General features: G+C 32.2%; 2 protein-coding genes across 4 annotated transcripts; one reads left to right on the top strand and one right to left on the bottom strand.

Moving 5' to 3' along the window:
* Positions 1-1,592: 1,592 nt before the first annotated feature.
* On the bottom strand, positions 1,593-15,603 carry LOC103865102 (CLAVATA3/ESR (CLE)-related protein 4). Its single transcript, XM_033290549.1, has one exon. It carries the CDS (start codon positions 5,572-5,574, stop codon positions 5,326-5,328), a length of 249 nt encoding a protein of 82 aa, XP_033146440.1. The 5' UTR covers positions 5,575-15,603; the 3' UTR covers positions 1,593-5,325.
* A 49-nt stretch (positions 15,604-15,652) lies between these two features.
* LOC117133708 lies at positions 15,653-20,148 on the top strand. Of its 3 annotated transcripts, none has more exons than XM_033290545.1 (3): positions 15,653-16,170; positions 16,488-17,344; positions 17,434-20,148. In XM_033290545.1, the coding sequence occupies exons 2-3, from the start codon at positions 16,490-16,492 to the stop codon at positions 18,220-18,222; spliced, it is 1,644 nt and encodes a 547-aa protein (XP_033146436.1). In that variant the 5' UTR covers positions 15,653-16,170; positions 16,488-16,489; the 3' UTR covers positions 18,223-20,148. The 3 variants fall into 3 exon arrangements, 2 of the variants coding, with proteins under 2 accessions (XP_033146436.1, XP_033146434.1); XR_004457647.1 differs by having other exon boundaries at positions 15,654-17,344; positions 17,434-18,909; positions 18,993-20,148; XM_033290543.1 differs by having other exon boundaries at positions 15,654-17,344.
* The last annotated feature ends 63 nt before the right edge of the window (positions 20,149-20,211 follow it).

Genomic DNA, 20,211 nt, shown 5'->3' with positions numbered 1-20,211 from the left:
ATATGTTACCTGTTGAATATGATCTTGACGGGTATTGTTCTCCCGGTTGTCTCATGTTTGGAGCTGTGTCTTTTCCCAATATTTCCTTTTGTATGGAGTGAATTGGAAGCTCAAGAGTTGCTGGTACTGAAAGGATTTTCCTCCCAGCTAATGCTCTCCTCTGCTGTTAATGCAGTGTCTGTGATCCTTTGGATTACACTCGGTACAATTATTCAAGAAGCTTATGAAATCGTTGTCATGCCATTCTTATGGTTTTTTTTTGTGATTTATATCAATTTTATCTTCTATTTTATCAGTTTATCATTTTGGTTGGCTCTTTGTAGCTTTGTTGTATCCTCCTCTAATGGAGTTTAAACTCTTTTAAGATAAATGCAAGTTTGGTTTGATCAAAAAAAAAAAAAAAAAGAATAACTTAAAATTTTCTTTTTATAGTCATATATATCCAAATTAACTGAATTCATACAGTCATACTCTTACATACTTATAATCTTTCCGTTCGTATAAGTTAATAAGAATTTTAAACGTTTGGATTAAATAACTCATGCGCAATTAAATTATGAAATATTTGCTAGTTAAAATATATACATGTTCGCCTAACCTTGAGAATCTAAAACAGTGTTTTAAGTTTTTGTAATATCTACAAACTTTTTTAAAATTGTAGATGTGTCTAAAGATATAGTTCTAAACCTTGGTAGGTGTTACCCAAGGTATTTTAGTCCAACGTATCTTAAGCAAATATTTAAACTTTTGTATTCTTGGAAGGTTATGTAGACTGCAACTGTATTGTTGATTTTTAGAATGAAATGATGAGAAATTATTCCATTAATTCCCAAAAATAATCACCATTTGACATGAATGGAAAGAAATACTCATTCCATCAACTCCACAAAAAATAGATAAATACAAAGATGAATACTTCCAAAACAAATTTGGTTATTAATGAATGGAATAAATTTTATTCTATTTTTTGTTGTATTCCATTACTAACATTCTATTTACAGTATAACCTCTTTAAATTAATACTTTATAAATTAATATACACTAAAAATACTTATAAAATAATATAATTTTATAGTCTCAAATTGAATTTTTGGTTCAATTAGTATATCGATAAATTAATATATCTATAAATTAATAAAAAAAATATAGTTTTGGTGTAGTCTCAACATTATTAATTTATAGAGGTTTTACTGTATTTCATTCCATCAATTCCTTATTGTTTTATCAGTTACAGCCATAGTATACATTCTTTTAATTTTTAGAAGTAATGAAAATGAGGTTTCTGTCCCAAACCCTTGTAGAGCACCATTATGACATCATCACCTAAATCTTGTAGCACTGTTAGAAATTATCCATCTAGTTTTTGCATAACCTGTCCCGAACCCTTGTAGAGCACCATTATGACATCATCACCTAATTCTTGTAGCACTATTAGAAATAATCCATCTAGTTTTTGCATCACCATACAAATCTATGGTAACCTTAATCGCAAGATTACCTTGAAGACGCTTAAACCACAACAGAACATTCATGATCCTTCTAACTGGTCTTTGTCTCCGTTTATCATAGATGCGTAAGCTCATTGATACTAAAGGGTGTTTTTGTTCTTTCTGCAGATTTTTGTTATCCCGGCTCTAATGTCATTTTTGTAATCCCAGCTCTAGTTTTTACGGGTTAATATGATATTGTTCACTTTAGGTAAAATTGGTATAATCTGCATGAATTTGTTCTTGGATTCATTTCCAAAAAACACCATTCTAATCAAAGTTTGACATTCTTTTTATATTAAATATTATTTTTCTAAATTTTGATGCGGTACTTCGAGTGATTTCACTTCAAAATCTCTCTTTTATTAAAATATTTAGATCTATTAAAGGACAGCCATGTTCATTACTTGATTTTAAATGAATTGCAAGTTCAACGACCAAAAACAGCACTCATAGCATGTCGCCAAAAATAATTGGTTGAAAACTTCCAAAAACAATTGGTTGAAAACATCACTAGACGATTATCAACACGCCAATAAAATGGTTAAGGTAATGAAGGAACGTGAAAATGACAAATTCCATTAGTTTCTTTAGCGATTTGATGAGTCTTAATATGGCTCTGTGAAGTCTGATATGCTCTCACGAGTTCCGATTCGAACTCTCAATGAAGCATACAACGGTGTTACTCAACAATCAACATGAAGAGTCCAAATTCATAACTCATTTACTAGGCTACGTAAAAGTAAAAGAAAGTCCTCAGTAAAATTCGGATCAAAAGAAAAGCAACCATATCCCCTTGATTTTTTCCACTACCAATACTGGATTTGATTACGTCACCTTGGCAGATAAGAATTTGAATAACCAAATCTTAAATACCAAGAGATAAAAGAAAAAGAAAAAAGTAATCAAACACAATGAAATTGGCATTCGAGTTGGTAAGCATTAGTACGCAGCAAAGGTTGTTTGCTTTTCTCTTTTAATCTATTGTGTTCGGGGGCATGTTAAAGGAGATGACCTAATACGAAAAACCACCTGTGGGTTACCCAATGAGATTAAAATTGAGCAATAATTAATCATATTTTTTTACGGAACGTATACTTTTATTTTATGTTGTCATATTTTTCTATATTTTTCCCTTGTCTGAAACTTATTTTATTTAGTAAAGTTTATCAAAGATCGATGTTGACAAGATGATCACATCGAAAAAGCCAAAACAGATTCTTGAAAAACATATTTAAATAATTAACAATATGCTCTGATAGATATAATTTTGCAAACAAATCAATAAAAAATTCAACATTGATTTTCTATTTTTGTTTAAAATGTTTAAAATAGGCATTCTATCAATCCAAATAACTTAGCTGCATAGAAAAAAACTATATCACTCATATTGACAAAATATGATAGAAAACAACTTTTACGGATACGTAAAATTCCAAACACTAATATATAAAAATTGGGATTGTTTTTGTTGAATGGATTTATGTAAGATGTTTCTTAGATTTGAGATGAGATCTAGATTATTAAGGTTCTAATTCTAAACAAAACAAATATTGGATCGTCAAAATCAATATCCCATGTAGTGTTTCTGTGTGAGCACTACGATAAAACCAGATGATAATCCGCGCATCAATTTTTATAATAATGTTTAATTATGAAATTGTTTTAACATTTTGCAACACTATAATCTTTATCGATTATAAAATAACGAATACAAATGTTGGTCTCTTAAATATATCATCGTTGTTGTTGAAGAGTTAACGTATTATATCTCATTTTAATTATTTTTAATACTTCATGTGCACACAAAAAATTTAAGTTTTGCGGCTGACACAAATCACCAAAACCAGATAGAGAACATCGATTGTATAATTACGAAAGAGGATTAGGTATTCTGCTCTCAAATTGTTTACAATTGACTCTCCATAAGTGATTTCATTTTCCACCTCTATAGAATTGTGCTTTTGTTCTCGTCTTTGTTTTGTTGATATGAGTTAAATTTCTTTTTAACTTTTTTTATGAATTCAATAAATTACATAAGTATCAATTAAAAAAAATAGACATCTGTAAAAATTAGTTTCACTCCATATACATATCTAAGAATCAAAATTTTGAAAACTATATTAACAGGTTAGTGTTCAAATCTAATATATCAAGTTGTTATAGAATATATTTGCAGATTCAAAATATAAATGTATGTCTAGTATATATTCACCAGCTCGCTCTAAAAATTATCTAATTAGAACAACAACAAAAATTACTTATTTCACTAGTTCGGATAATAATCCAAACGGGTAATATTCAAACCCGAATAGATATCCGAAGATAACCAAATATAAGTATATTTAACCATATATTTCTAGTTTATTCCTCTCATTTTATTCAAAATATTTATATTAATGATGCTTATTGCTCAAAATTAGATAATATACATATAATTATGGACAAAATTATTTTCTACTCACTTAAAATACATATCAAGCTCTTGTTTTTTGCATTAATAAAAGTTGCATCTAAAATTTCAAAACAACAACTAAATTAGTGTATTTCTATTTTTAAAGTTTTATCTCCAAACCTATTAATAGTTCAATCTTTTAAAAATTAGAAAATCAGTTTAAGTTAAAATATATTTTAAAATATGTTGCTCTCAGTCAAGCGACGGTTGAATTCTAAAATGTGCCAAGTTGGTGCGAGAATTTTCTTTGTTTTAGGATATACATAGTAATATATGTGTGTGTATATATAATATAGAGAGAGAGATGCATGCGTGCAAGTGTACTTTCTGAGATTAACATATGTGGTAGCATCCATTTTCGACTGATTACGATTTTTGTCGTGGCATACATCTATGCAACGATAGTAGTGGGATTATTGAATAGAGAGTACGTACTCCACGCTAAAAAGTATTGAATAATGTCTTCCTTTCTTTACTTTGATGAGTGATTAGCAAAGCCTGTTCATTTTAAAATATCTTCGAAATATCCTAAGTAGAGCAGCAGGGAGTGATTTTTTTTAATTAGAATAGCATAAATTAATTAGAAATGTAGCTTTTACTGCCGAGACTTCAAAAGTTGTAATGGTTTAAATTTTAAAATGCAATCAGTAGAAATCAATATGTGCTTGTTATAATCTGATACATCTATGCAACGATAGTAGTGGGGTTATTGAATAGAGAGTACGTACTCCACGCTAAAAAGTATTGAATAATGTCTTCCTTTATTTAGTTTGACGAGTGATTAGCAATGCCTGTTCGTTTTAAACTATCTTCGAAATATCCTAAGTAGAGCAGCAGGGAGTAAATTTTTTAATTAGAATAGCATAAATTAATTAGAAATGTAGCTTTTACTGCCGAGACTTCAAAATTTGTAATGGTTTAAATTTTAAAATGCAATCAGTAGAAATCAATATGTGCTTGTTATAATCTGATACTATATTTGAACTGTAATAAGTTGGAACCAAATTAGATTCTGAAATGATATAATTAAACCCATGGACTTGTGCATGGTGGTCATTTTTAACTAACCATCTGTTAAGACAAAAAAAAAAAGAGAGATATATCATATTCCAGTCCTCATAGTTTTTGGTACACACAAAAGAAACCCGGTTAATATTAAAAGAAGGACAATGATCTAGTACGGCTTGGTTTAGATGAACACACAAACATTCTATTTCAAGATAGTTTGATGTCAATGTTAATAAGATGGTAACCTTAGGGTTACAATTTAGCAAAAAAAAAAAAAAAAACCTTAGGTACACACCACAGACCCTTATGCAAAGCCTCTATTGACGTTACAAGCGTGAAAACCTCACCAAAAGGATATACCAATTACACACGGTTTTAGTGATGTCTAGGGTCCGGTCCACCCGGGCTAAGTCGTTTTGAATCAAGGGTATGGCCTAGGACTGTTTCCTCGCCTTTAGATCTCACCTTCATCTCTTCTGATCTTCTGAGAAGTTCTCTCATCATCTTTCTTATGTTCCCCGAATCTGAAGGCCTCTCTTCCCCAACCAGTGGCCGGCATTGATGCACCGAGAGCTCGAGTAGAAGCAAGATAAGGCAAACCCATAACTTGATGAAACTTGCCATATTCAATTAATTGTGATTAATCCTGCTTAAACTTATCCTTCTTAGAGCTAGTCAAATGTGATATCCTAGAGGCTTCCATCTATAGGTTTATATATAGTTGAGCCATTTCTTAATGAATGTTGACCTGTCTTACTAATCTAAATGTGTATTATAAATAACTTAAGAAAACTATATTAGATGCACTGGTTATCGACACATTGTGATTAAATTAAGATTTTTTTCCCGTTTAAGTGTGAGCTGCCATGATCATATATGCACTAAGTTGGGATCTAGTCAGATGAAGTTTGGCTTGTCATGTAATGCTTACAAATCGAACCACAAGATGTCATTTCCCTTTTCCCTACGAGTTCTTGAAAGGCCGTTTTTGCTATGAAAGGCCCCTACATATAAACCATTTCTTTTTATAAAATTAAAACTTTTCCATGTAATTATTTTCTTAATTTTATACATTAGAAGGACGATGCAGTATAATTTATGTTGTATGGGACAATTTATAGAATAAGTCTAACAGATTATTAATTAATTTGTAGGAAAACATATTAGAGTTTCTAGTTCAAGTCCAAATATTCTTGACTTGCTTAATAATTAAATACGTCCAATAAAAAGATATAATCATATAGATGGAGGGTTCAATATTTTGGTTCTGTTCCTTTCACTCTCTCTATTTAATTTGTTCATTATAATCTTTTATAATTAAAAGATTTTCCAATTGAAACCCCAAAAATGGGCAATTACACGGTCAATTACGAAGCGGATCCAACAAACTTGGTACGACCATGAGCAGCGGATTCCGAATCCGAGAGACTGCACAGCCAAGTTGCGGGCACAACTCCGAATCTGTCATCTTCTTCACTACGCTTTTTTTTTTCTTTTTTACTACTTGATTTACTAAATTAATTTGCTTCTTTATGCTTAGTTTTGGGTTTCTTTATGCGTAAGCACCATTCTGGTTAAGAGGGAGATCATAAAGGATATCACAACGACGTCAGTAAAACACTAATTTGAGATTAAAAAAAAGAGGTAGAACAGACATTATCAAGCAGATCATTAGCTATGAAGAGGAGGAGATACCCAATTCTTCCATGAGATAGTGAGCCGAGTGCATTTCAAGTGTCGTATTTGCTAAGATTTTAGAAAATCTAGTAATCCTTTTTTTTGCTCCTAATATAGTCTCTGTCTTAAAATGTACGAAGAGTCAAAGAATTTTCAATGCCAAAGAAAATTCTGATCACGTTTTCCTCAGAGATTATGTAGAACTCATTTTTCCACTTGCAATCAGCATATACATAGATATATGCCGACTTTTTCATAAATTAGGAAATTTGTTATATATATATATATATATATATATATATATATATACGTGTCGGCTTTTTCATAAATTAGGATTGTTAACTGCAAACACTATGCCGGAACACATACACTTCATCTCACGCTTTGAACGATTTTGATTACATATTCCAATTTGAAGTTATAGGTAGTTTACCAACTGTAATGGGATTCTTCTCAAGCCAAGAGGAAAAGTTTCACGGGCCGGATGCTTATGTAAAAGAGTTCTTAAGGCTTATCTTGTTGTATTCACAAAGTTAATAAAAGGACTTAAAAGAGTTCTGTCTCAATTTCGATTCTCTTCATTTCTTTTTTGTCTAAAGCTTTTTTTTTTGGATACCCATTCTGATTTATAAATTTGAATTTTTTTACATCATTGGTTTCTTAAAAAATAAATTACAGCAAGTGGAGTATTTTCTGAAACTTTTGTGAAGCAAGATCATGGCTCAAGAAATTACTCTGCTATCCGAACTTTATCCTTGCACTCTATTAGACCAGATGGTATAGATGTGGGTTTTGAGAGATGGTTTGAAATGGTTCCTGAAGTAATTGACGGAGGAGCTGTAGAATTTTTTTCTTCCTTATCCAGTGAGAAGAGCTTTGCACGTAGATGGAGAAAAACGTCTCTCACAATTAATTGTGATGGCCGCAAGAGTGATGATTGTAACCTGGAGATCCTTTCTTTCCAGAGAAAATAAATTGCAGCCTGAAAAAGAAGTTTCATAACAGTCTTAAACTTTCCATCCACTTGACATGAAATGATCCAACGCACAACCTCCTCAAGTCTTGTTGGACTCTGCAACCCACTCCTTTCAAACAATCTGCTCAAGACAATGGAAGCATAATCACACTCAAAGAAAATGTGGGCAGTTGATTCATTGCCTACACCACATAGCAGGCAAGTAGGAGGAAAATTAATCCCCCAAGTGATCAATTTATCTCTCGTCATCATTCTATCTCTCATAACAAGCCATGTGATAAAAGCATGCTTTTTTTTTTGTCTAAAGTTCATTTCGTTTGTCATCCAAATTCACAACATCAAATGAATGCTAATAAATAACTTACACATATTGCGGTTGTGAATGTTCTTATGCTGTATATCATATGTTAACTTTTTTTTGTAAAAGACAAGGTAATTATTATTACCTCGCTTTATCATATGTTAACTTTCTTTGTTCCATTAGGGTTTTGGGTTTTGTAACTTCTATAAAATAAGACGGCGCAGAAATAACCCGACCTAGCTTTTTCGTGATAACTGGTAAAGCAAAACCTAAATTCGAGCGCAGCTAATAACCTTAAACGATTTATTTACCGCAGTGAATCAATCATATATGTATATTTAGATATCTTTTATATGATTAAGTGGTTGCCGCGTACACGTCCAATCTTGAGGTACGAAACAGAAGCTACGAAAACAAGGAAAGAAAACGATAAAAAGTTTGAAGGAGCAGGGCCGCTTTATTGAAAGTGCGAGAGCTAGTGACGTTTCATAAATGAACTACTTCTTTTTTGCTAACTATTCATAAATTATCTTACGTTTGTGAATTACTTTATGAGAGAGCGAGTATTGTACCAGTATTTACGTTTATATGCGCGCATGATAATCTAACGACGAATCACATAAAATTTATGTTTACGATGAGCAAGATCGTATAATCCTTTTTTAAGATTTTTTTTTTTTTTTGCGGGATAACGTCCATAAAGAAAAATCAGAGCCATACTCCCCACCCAAAATTTTGTGCTCTTGATTTTACTATACCAACATGCAAAGATGTTTCCGTCATCCTGATCCCTCCTAACTTTTTTCCACTTTAGTCTCAACACCTCTCACTCGCAAGCACATTTCTTATCTAACTACCGTTCAATCTTGTGGAACATCTCGTGCCGGCTTACTGTGAGGGTGATCAGTGCAGCCGTCCCAAATCCACTCCAACATTTAACCTTTAAGAGGTTTTGAATTTTTATTAATATATAATATCAGGTTTAAACTTAGAAATTACTATGAGATACCATAATATTAGAATTAAAATAAACAATGTCACATAATTTTCTAATTAATTATGATAATAATATTTAACATGTAAATTAATAGTTTCGACCTTTAGAAATTGTTAAACTAAATGGACTTTCAACTTAAAATTAATTGGTAATAAGTGGATTGACCTAATTACGTTATATATTACTTAATATCCTTTCAAACTTCCGATGTGGACCTTTGTACCTAATAAGCTTCCTCAAGATGATGACTATTTGAGCGTTAATTTCGGAATATTTGGGTGAGAATCGATGGGTCAAGTTTGGACCAGATTAAAGTGAATCGGGTTGGACTGTTTGAATTGAGATTTAATACCATGTTAAACTAGATGTGCTTCTAACTTAAAAGTTAAAACCAACTGGTGATAAATAGATTGACTCATCTACCTTATATATTACTTAATATCCATTCCAACTTTCGATGTGCGAAAGTTAGTCTATAATAGAAATTGTCCAAAATTCTAATATTAATGAGGCGGTATGATGTCTAAATTTAGTCCAATTGTTTAAAAAAAATACTTAGTATATAAGTTGTTGATTTGTGGTTAAGTGGTTTATAAGTTCTAAATATGCTTATCAAATTATTTCCAAATATAATTAGGAGTGATCCGAAAGTTGTTTTTATCCGGATAGTATATAATTAAAAAAAATAACAAATAATTCCAGAAAAGAATATTCATGAAAGAAACAGAATATATAGTTTCGAACATGGATGCAGGGTGTTAATAAGCAAATATTTAACCAGGCTCATTTGACACTTGATCTCTCTGAGTGGGTCTGCCTCTTGTTATGACTTATGAGCTGCGTTTCATTAAATTAAGATTTTTCTTTCATGTAAATTAGACTATAACTTCGGAATATATTAAGAAAATAATCATGTACAACTTTAAGGTCAAAGTGAGGTCCGAATAAGAGAATCTTATACCAGAGAGAATATTAAAAACAAACTTTCGGCATTTTTATCCAAAAATATGTAGGCACCTTTGTCTACTAATGGTCGACGAATTACCATCTTAAGCACTAGACTTATAATTTTATTATCATTGACTTTACTCCATTATTTAAGGGGCCCTTTAAGATTTGATGTCAATCGGTGATTTTATTGCCATTGCATATTAGATATGACATAATCAACCATTATAGCGGGGAAAACAGTTCAAACATTATAGTACTACGTTGTTTGATAGCTTTTTTATATAGTATTTTGTGAGCTTTTTTGATGAGAAAAAAAAAGATTCCGTACTGGAAAAGGAAAAAGGGAGTCGCACCTGTCAATATAAATATTTTTTGGGTACAAATATTAAAACTTCAATATAGATATGTTACTGTTGATTTTTAAATAAACGTGTTGCAATCTACTATTAAATGTTAGGAAAAGAAAAACAAATAATTATATATTTACGATGTACTAGAAAAAAACTACGAAAGCTTTATGGGTTTACAAAGCGACTGAACTTTGTTTTTTTTTGTAATATGAATACATTGTAAGTCACTTTCCACAAAATACACAATATATGCTCATTATATACACACAAAAAGAAAAGAAAAAATATGTTCCTTATCGCCTAAAATAGTGGAATAATTCTCGACTCGCTTTTTTAACAAAAAAAAAGAAAAGAACTCACAGCTCTATGTAATTTTTTTTTATGCTTTGTCATTTATTTAGCTATATTAGAGTTATAAAAAATATTATTACATACAATATTTAAGTTTATCACAAAACCGCCATAAAAGTTTTAAAATCATTGAGTTTAAATCATTTTTCTTTAAAATCAAAAATAAAATTTTGGTTTCGAATTATATTTTTGACTATTAATTAGTAAAGATAAATTGTAAATTTTATAATCAAATTATAGATTGTTAATTTTATAAACTGTAAATTTTAGAAATATTAGTTGTACATCAAATACGATTAATTTAAGTTATGGAAAATAATGAAACATAGAAAATGATGTATTTATAATCAACTTTAATGTGCTCTTTTTAATATGTGTTAACACACAAAAAATGCATTTTTACAAACAGAAAAGAGTCTGTCTTATCTGTTTTCATTTTTCCTACAAAGAAAATTTCAGGGGTTTGAGTTTTTTTTCTTCTTCAGATATTACGGTCTATATGAAACCTAGACAACTAATCAGAGTTTTGTTTTTTGGTGTTATATATATTGTTAATCTTAAAATTTAAAATATTATGATACTATTCTTTTAGAATTTCTTTTAAAAATAAGTAAAACCTAACTATAAATTAATGAATGTATGAAAAAGACCATTAAAGGAGGTCATCAAGCTGACAAAAAAAAGGAGGGCATCAATAATTTACAGTTCAATTTCTAAAGAGAAACACTGAAATTACAGCTTTGTTAGAAAGTCTAGAAGGAACAAAGCACTAGGGGGGACAAAACAAAGTTTTAGAAACTCTTCTGGATGGTTTAAGTGCATTTTAAACTCTACTCCTATTTTTCTATTTTAAAGTAGTATTTGAAGTATAAAAAAAAATGTTTCAAAGCTATTCTATTTTCTACTCTATTATGTAGTAAAATTATAAATAGAATAACGATTTTATTTTTTGTTCATTACTCTATTACTCATTCCAAAATACAATAGGGTAGAGTAAAACTCAACTTCATTATGCAATTATTCCATTAAAAAATTACTCCATTTTGAAGTTAAAATTGGGTTATACATTGAATGCTCTAGGTGCACCAATACTAGTAGTTCTTTTTGGTTTCAAAAGAAAAAAAAACGGTTCCTTTTGGTTAGAGTAAAATGAGTTAGGAGTTTCTGCATGGATGCTAAAATAGGCTGAAGAAAAAGTATTAATATATCGCCAAAGAATTTTTACAAATGTTGAAAGTATTTCCGATGCAAGGCTCAAGAAATATACAGCCAAGATTTTAGAAAAAGAAATATATTTTTCCAGGAAAATATTAAAGCTACGGCTAAAAAATACACACCCTAATTTCTAAAGCAAAAAAATTTAAAATCACCAACCAATCAAGTCCTATGTTTATATATTTTAGACGAATCAAAATTTTATATCTTAATACGTGTCACTTCTTTCTAGTACTCGACAATTAGATTGTATCATTCTGAATATTTAGCAAATTTTTGAAAACAAATGCTAATACAAATTTGAAATCTGATGGTATAAAATTATTTTCTGTGAGATAATTGTTTTTAATAGGACCATAATAATTTCTAATCCCTTATGTGAGCATGATAATATTTTAAGCGTTTGGTTTCAATTTTCGATAAACTATACAATTTTGCTAGGAATAAACAATACTGTAAGGGCATATTTTGAAAAATTGCCTCAGAGCCTATGAACTGGTTAAGCTGGTTAAGCCTGTTCTGGCCCCATCCTCGAAGTATCAAGCTTCGTTGATCCTAGGTGTTATGAAGCCACACATTTTCTAACTGAGTACTTGTTCGCTCACTTTATCGAATTTTGTCTACTAAGACTATGGACTAGGAAATGCAGATTTTTGAGCAATTAGATCTTTTTGCCTAACGAGCCGAAATATCTGAAATCTAAGACTCTGGACTTTGATACTAAAACCCAAATGTATAGTCTTTATAAGTTTCTACTAGATAGATACCCGCGCTACGCTGCAGAATGTTTTGTATCTTCGGTTTTAACATCCTTAAATTTTCATATCTTATATTTTTATGTTTTTATATTATGCTATGGTCAAATTGAATTATATAAAAATAAATATTCTAAATGTAAATCTATTTGATGTGATAATAAAAATTTGAATTTAGTTATTAAAACTAAATAAAACCAAATAAAACCAAATAAAAAATGAGGAGTAAAAATGTCTTTTTATAAGAAAACAAAGTATATGTTTTATTATTTTGCATATAGCATCAATTCTCATGGATAATCCAAATTGCTTATAAACCTTTAAAATAAAAGAACGCTGTGTATGTTTTTCTTTTAATTTTAAAGTTTGAATATGTCACTTTATTTTTTTTTAAGTCGTCCCATGTATATTATTACATTTAGATATTTATTACAAAGAACTGATGTATTTCACCCGAATTTAATTGTAACCTATGTTCTTCAATTTGTTATAGCTCTATTCTCTTGATCTCCACAATTTCTTAGACTTCATCAGTCCAGTGACGAAAGATTTTTTTCTTCTCACTACACCTTTAAATGCCATCTTTCTTTTCTAATGTCTATATCTTTGTATGATATGAACAAAGTTCAGTGTCTTTTTTATCATCCATGGTATTATTTTCATTTAAACCGTTATTCAACTTGTTTATCTTGGGTTTACATTGGGTGCAAAATGAGTTTGGATAACTTCTTACTTTTATTTTAACATTATTTTAACATTGGTCCAAAGCGAAGATTTCTCATAATTCTTATGTTTTTTTTTTCATTTTTAGTCCTCTAATAGTGTCATTGTATTTCTATGAAATGACAATGTATCATATTCCTATATCATATATGTTTAATCTATTTTTTAATTTACTGTCGTTCATCTTCCACTTTTTCTTTGACCACTTTCCAGGTGTTCTCCTTCCTTTTGTCTTAACTCAATTCATTATCATCGTACATACGATTCAATCGTAAACATTGCTACTCCCTCCGTTTTTTAATATAAGTCGTTTTAGAAGTATGCACATAGATTAAGAAAATCATTAATTTTTATATTTTTTAAATAAAAATATCATTATTTATCTAACCATAAATCAACCAATAATAAAATAGAAAGTATATTATCATTAGTCATATAACATTAAATGTTAATAAAATTTACATAGAAAACCGAAAACGTCATATAATTTGAAACATAAAAATTTCTCTAAAACGACTTATATTAAAAAAAAAGGAGGGAGTAATATTATGTGTTTATCTCAAAATAATATTTTAATATACTTTAAATGCTGAAACTTCAAATATTAAATTGCGTTAAAATAATTTCTTAAATAATATTAAATAGATATGAAAAATATTAACGTTTATGGTTTCACTTGCATTAGTAATTACAAAATATATAAGCTGAGCAAAAAGATGCTGTCCACACATTCCTGATTTTATTAATATGCATAACAAATTTCTCTTGGTAGACAATTGTTGAATTTTGAAACACCATAACCTAATCACCCTACGTTTGACAAATTTAAAGGGTTATAAAGTTGTAAAAATGACCAGTCAAATGTGTTCTTTGAATTGGTTCCATGACCATATAGTGTTTTTTTGGATGAGTTGCTTTAACGAACGAATAAATGATGGTAAAATCTTAAGAAAAATAAAACCTTCATCTATCAAGTATATACATGTATTGACTTTCTACTAAACTTTATGTGACCGAAAAATCCTTTAAATCTTCATCTTCATCTCCTTTAACAAGCATAAAGGCAGATCACACGAAGCTTATATAAAAATTCTAGTCAATTGCTCACTGTGCCAGAACCTGTTTCTACAGAACAGAAAAAAGAGCAGCAGTCAGAAACAAATAGATTTTTGATGTAGACTGTGTTGTGGTTCATTGACACAAGAGCCTGTTAAGCACCACATCATCAACTCTATTTCCTTTCACAATCAGATCTTTAGTGGCGACGGCCTTTAAGACGCTGGGACAAGCCAAAATCTTACTCATGATAGTGGATGTGAACACAACAACATGTTTTGTCAGACATCGTTGTCTTGCTCACCAATCTCGTCGAGAAATATGAGTTGGTTTGTGCACAACTGTCACAAGAACGTGACTTCTAACATGTAGAGGACCGTAAACAAATAGATTCAGTGAGGAAATTATGAAAGACTTAGTATATAAAAGAAAAGAGATTAACCAGCACTTTGGGAATGTAGTTGTTAGATATTAATTTTCTTTGACTTTATCAGTGTTATGAACGTAAATAAAACGAATAAATGAAAATGTTTGATGTAAAAGTGACGTTTCAGTTTCTTTTGTTTTCATTGGAAGCACAGTTTTTTCATTAATTGAGTTGTCAACTCCACAACACTCTAAAATGCTGATGTGTCAACTTCTTGAGAAGCACTTGTGTTATTATTGTGTTGATTCAAGTAGACGCTTTATAACTATGGTGCTATATTGTCATGCATCCAAAAGATGAAGAATAAACTTCCCAGTCTTCTAGTGGGTTTTAATCCTCCAAATATCTTTCCAAGATAAAATATATTAGAATAGCCACCAATACTGTTTAGCATGCGGAATAAGTAACCATTGTCTCTATGAAATTTCTGAATACAAGCGAGGATCGTGTACTACCAAAGAAACATGAACCTAGTGCTGGTCCTTAGAATACTAGACCGGAAGCAAAAAATATAAAAAATAAAGCCATTAGTAAAATAGAGATATAATTTAAACAAAAAAAAAGATATAATTTAAACAACATAAATAAGAGGGAAATATTACAAATCTTAGAACTGCTATATTACTATTATTTATACAAAAGAGGGCCGGAAACCCAAACTTCCTTCATTTTCGTTCAAGACCGGTTCTGTGATGTACTAGTCGACCGAACCACTCCAATGATCTAAACCCGAATATTATATTGATGTGGGGTTTCCATATCCTTTGTTTCCATATCCTTTTATTACATTTTTTGTTCCAGCAATGTTGAAGCTGATGGCTTAGCTAAAGAAGCTTACAACCTTGACTTAAGCTCACCTTTGGGTGGGCAGGGTAAACCTTTGCTTTGAATTAAATGCATGGTTTGATAAAAAAAATAGGGAAAATTGGAAATATGGAATAAAAAGACAAGTAGATTGTCCCTTTGCCATAATATGAATTATAAGTTGTCCTAATGTCATAATGTTTTCTGTAAACCCAATTAAACCCCTAATCTAATCTTTTAAACGTTTTTGTTAATTTAATTATGTTAAAAAAATATTATTATTATTTTTAATTAATTTAATTATTAAAAAAAAAATACAAAAGGGGAAAATCGACCAAAATTTCCCCCAAGCTCGACGAACCCTAATTGCTCTCTCCTCCTTTGGCGACAGAGAGAAAGGACGATTTGAAGGGGATCTCGCCGTCGCCGGTGTCGTTTTGGCCGGTAATACTCCGCCGGTGTTCTTCTTCTTCTTAATCGAAGTCTCAGAGACCTCGTCTCACTTCGCGACTCGTTCTCAATTAAGTCGCCGAAGACCGCTGAAGCTCGTACCTCGCCGATAACTGAACTCGTGCCTCACCGCTCCGCTCTCACTCTCTCAGCCATAGTTTCAAGCAAACCAATCGATTCTCCTCAGGTTTGTTTATGAATTTTTTGCATGTCTTTGTATCTCTTACTTGAGCTTGTTTAAGATCGATTTTGAATGTCATAAGTTTCGATTCTTTTTTCTGTGAATTATTATTTAGGCTTCAATCTTATCAAAATTTCCTACTTTTTTGAGCTTTGGTTAATTTGTTTTTGTAGCAACCGATCTCTAGTGATTGTGTTTCTTATCAAAATTTCCTACTTTTTTGAGCTTTGGTTAATTCTCTTGTTTTATCTTGTGAATTATATTATGATGCATGCGTTTATAAATATTGACTGTAGTGATTGTGTTTCTTGCATTGTTTATAGGTATGACAATTGATCAGTTGCCTAAATGCTTATTCAAAGAGGGAACTGAAACACAAGTTGAGAAGGTCAACAACAGTTGTCGAACTTCCATACTTGCGAAGGTGGCGAAGTACTGTCCAGACGAGTACAAAGAAGTGTCGGAGGATCCGCTATTTGCTCAGATTGTGGCCATTCATGTACACAAGCTTCAGTTTTCGGCAAGAGCGATCCACACCTTCGTTTGCAAGCAGCTTCTGTCCGCAAAGCGTTATGAGTTGTGGTTCCATTATGCTAGGAGGCCTCTCAGATTTTCAATGCAAGAATTCTATGCCATCACAGGTTTGAAATACAAAGACGAGCCCGACTTGGAGATTGATGACTGGGCATATGATGGAGGGTTTTGGAGTAAGTTGCTAAGGAGACAGAAAAATATTTCGGTTCAGCAAATCAGGAAGGTTCATGTGAAGTTGTGTAATACATGGTCTCGTGTTGATAGGCTGCGGTTGGTCTATTTGTGTGTGATTGCTGGTATTCTTATGGCGAAGGATGAGAAGGTGTGGATCCCATACAAGTACATCAAGCTCGTGATGAACTTCGAGAAGATGAGGAAATATCCGTGGGGTCTTCACTCTTTTGATATGCTGGTGAGTTCCATTATCAACGCTAGGGATAAAGTGAAGACGCAAAACAGTTATGTCGTAGATGGATTCTCGTATGCACTTCAGATTTGGTTGATGGAAGCTGTTCCGGACATTGGGTCTCTTTTGGGTCAGAAACTGAGAGAAGGCGTGACTACCATGAGGTGCAGGAATTGGAAAGGATCTGCTAAGATTTCCTATGAGGATATTATTACCATAGAGTCTAATTTTGCTTCCACCGTAAGTTCTGTTTCCTTTAATTGATGTTATTGATGTGCATAGTTCTTAAATTGGTGTGTCTTTAACCTGTTTTAATTTTTTTTTTGTAGGGAGATGTGTTTCCATCCATTTCTACATCTGGAAATTTCAAAGACGTGATTACTGATGCCGAGTTTGTTCGAGCCTGTGAGATGAAGGATGAAAGAGTTGATCTAATCATTGACATGCAGCGAAACAAGTATGACTGGAGTAAGCATGTTTGGGCTTATAAGGAAACAGTGAAACCATTTCAGTACAGTTCTGAGGAAGATGGTTCAGATGAGGAAGCGGCTGTAGAGACAAGTGAAACTGAAATTGAAGAAGAAATAGAAAGCACCCGTGTGTCTCCTACTAAGAAGAGGAAGAACAGGTTTCGGGATACTGGTGCGGAGTCGAGGAAGAAGAGGTTACTTTGCCAAAGATCAACCGAGAAATATAGAGATCTTGAAGAGGAAATGAAGTCCTATATCCAGAGTATGTTTAACTCTTCTTTTACTGCCTTAGGCCTCGAGGTACGCGAGATTATTGAAGACCGCTTTACCAAATTAGAGGAGAAGATCCTTTCATCTCAGACTCAGGGTGGTGCGCCTGCTAATACTCAGACTCGTGGTACTGATCCGTTTTGGACTCCTTCTGCTGCTGCTGCTGCTGCCACTGCTCCGGCTTCGGTTTCTGGTCGTCCTCCTGCTCCTACTCGGGCTTCTACCGAAGCTCCTGCATCAGTTTCTACTCGTGGTCTTGCTCCTTCTCGCAGTGCGGCTTCTGCTCCTTATCGCAGTCGAGCTTCTGCGACTGCTCACAATGGTGGGCCTGCGAATGCTGCGAAGACAAGGTCTCAGACAAAGGTAAACAAGAAGTAGATCATTTTTCATGTCTTCGGTTGCTGTTATATTTTCATGTCTTTGGTTGCTTTTCTTTTTCATGTACTCGGTTTGCGGTTTGTAATATTATTTTAAGGATGATGTTGTCTTTGCTGTGTGTAATAATTATGTAAGGATGATGTTTTGGATGGAATCTTTCTTTTAAAAATATTAATGTCATGTTTTGTGTTTCATAACCAGGATGCAGATTTGTCTGATGTGTTTGGCAGCTTATTTAGCACCTTAGATGTGAATATAGGGACCCAAGAGTACTTACAGAAGACAATGGGTAACCTTACACAAGAGTCAAATGTTGACGGTTTTGATCCATCTCAAGACAAGCAGTCCGAAGGACCTTCTGATTTCACTACGCCAATGACTTCGTTTCGGCCACAGATCTTCAAAACACCATTCTTGGTTGATAGTGATGATATAGAAGTTCGTTGCAAAGCGAAAGACTACGAGCTAGTTTTCCTTCCAGAAGAGAAATGGGCCAAACTAACTGAATGGACATTGAATCCCACGTAAGTTATTTGAATTGTTTTATTTATTTTTCCTCAAATCTACCTCTTCACTAACATCACAGCAATGCTTTCTTTTTACAGAGTACTTCAGATTGGGCCATCTACATTTGATGCAGAGTTAGCCTCGCGGATTATTGGGCCTAATATTTGGTTGAAGAACTTTGTGAGTTTAGCTCTGAAATATTTTGCAGATTGCTTTTTGTTGTTGGTTCTCATTCCTAAACAAAATTGTATTGTCTTTTTCAGGACATGGACGCCATGATGTATTTGTTTCGGGAGAAAACCACATTGCGTCGGTGGAGTCCAGACCGAGTCGCATTTTTGAACTGTATGTTCAGTAATCAGATTATCACGGCCTATGGGAAGTTTGATGGAAACAGGAGAGGGTACAAAATCGACGACAATTTTCTCGAGTATGGAAGAGGCGAGCTTCCATATCATGGAAGCACAGGTTCAGTATGGAGCGTTGATGTCGATCGTCTCTACATCCCTATATGTGTTAACCAAATCCACTGGATCTCTATTTGCGTCAATCTTGTGAACCGGACAATTGATGTCTTCGATTGTGGGGGTAAGAAGAACAACAGGGTCATCGAAGCTTTTGCCGTCCTCATTCCACGAATCGTCAAGGCAGTCCAGTCGCCAGAGAGGAAGAAAGATTTCAATGTGAAACAGTATACTGTTTCATATGTCCCCATGCGCGGCCTAAACATGAGTGGTAATGATTGTGGTGCTTATTCATTGAAGTTCATAGAGTGCCATCTACTTGGATTAGATTTCTCATTGGTGAACGACGAGAACATCAAAGAAGCCCGACACAAGATAGCTTTTGATCTTTGGGAAGCAGCAAATGATGCGGTCTTGCAATCTCGGATGTCTACATTTAAGCCTCCAAAACGTGCTCCGGTGAAACCTGTTGACCTCGGTTGACTTCATGATTTTTAGCTTGATCCTCTTAGATTTCAAGTTTGTTTCTTCTTTGGGTTTAAGACATGGTTAATTGATTCTTACATTACTCTTATTGTTATGGAATTATTGGTTTTTCTACTATTTTACTGTTTCATGAATTACTTTAAGGAAATAAATCACATAGGGTGTCATTATATACTCTAAACCCTAAAATACCGTAAACCCTAAATCAGCTCCGATTCATACTCTAGAACCTAAAGTAACTTTGATTCATACCCTAAACCGTTTATTAGCTATGATTCATACACTAAACCGTTTATTAGCTATGATTCATACCCTAAATCCTACATTAACTATGATTCATACCCTACACCCTAAATTAGCTTGAAGTTATATCAAAAACTTTAGTATAGATAGGTTTCAAATACAATACCCTAAATCACATAAAGAAAGAAAAATAATTTTTTGTTTTAAAAAATAAAAATTAAGTATATTCAAAAGACGATTTTAAGTTGGAGTTATAGAAATTCGTATTTTCAAAATTTGTCTTCTTACA

The sequence above is a fragment of the Brassica rapa genome, chromosome A04, assembly GCF_000309985.2.
Source record: "Brassica rapa cultivar Chiifu-401-42 chromosome A04, CAAS_Brap_v3.01, whole genome shotgun sequence".
NCBI classification, from domain to species: domain Eukaryota; kingdom Viridiplantae; phylum Streptophyta; class Magnoliopsida; order Brassicales; family Brassicaceae; genus Brassica; species Brassica rapa.
The sequence above is the reverse complement of the archived record's forward strand: the minus strand, read 5'-3'. Positions and strand labels throughout refer to the sequence as shown.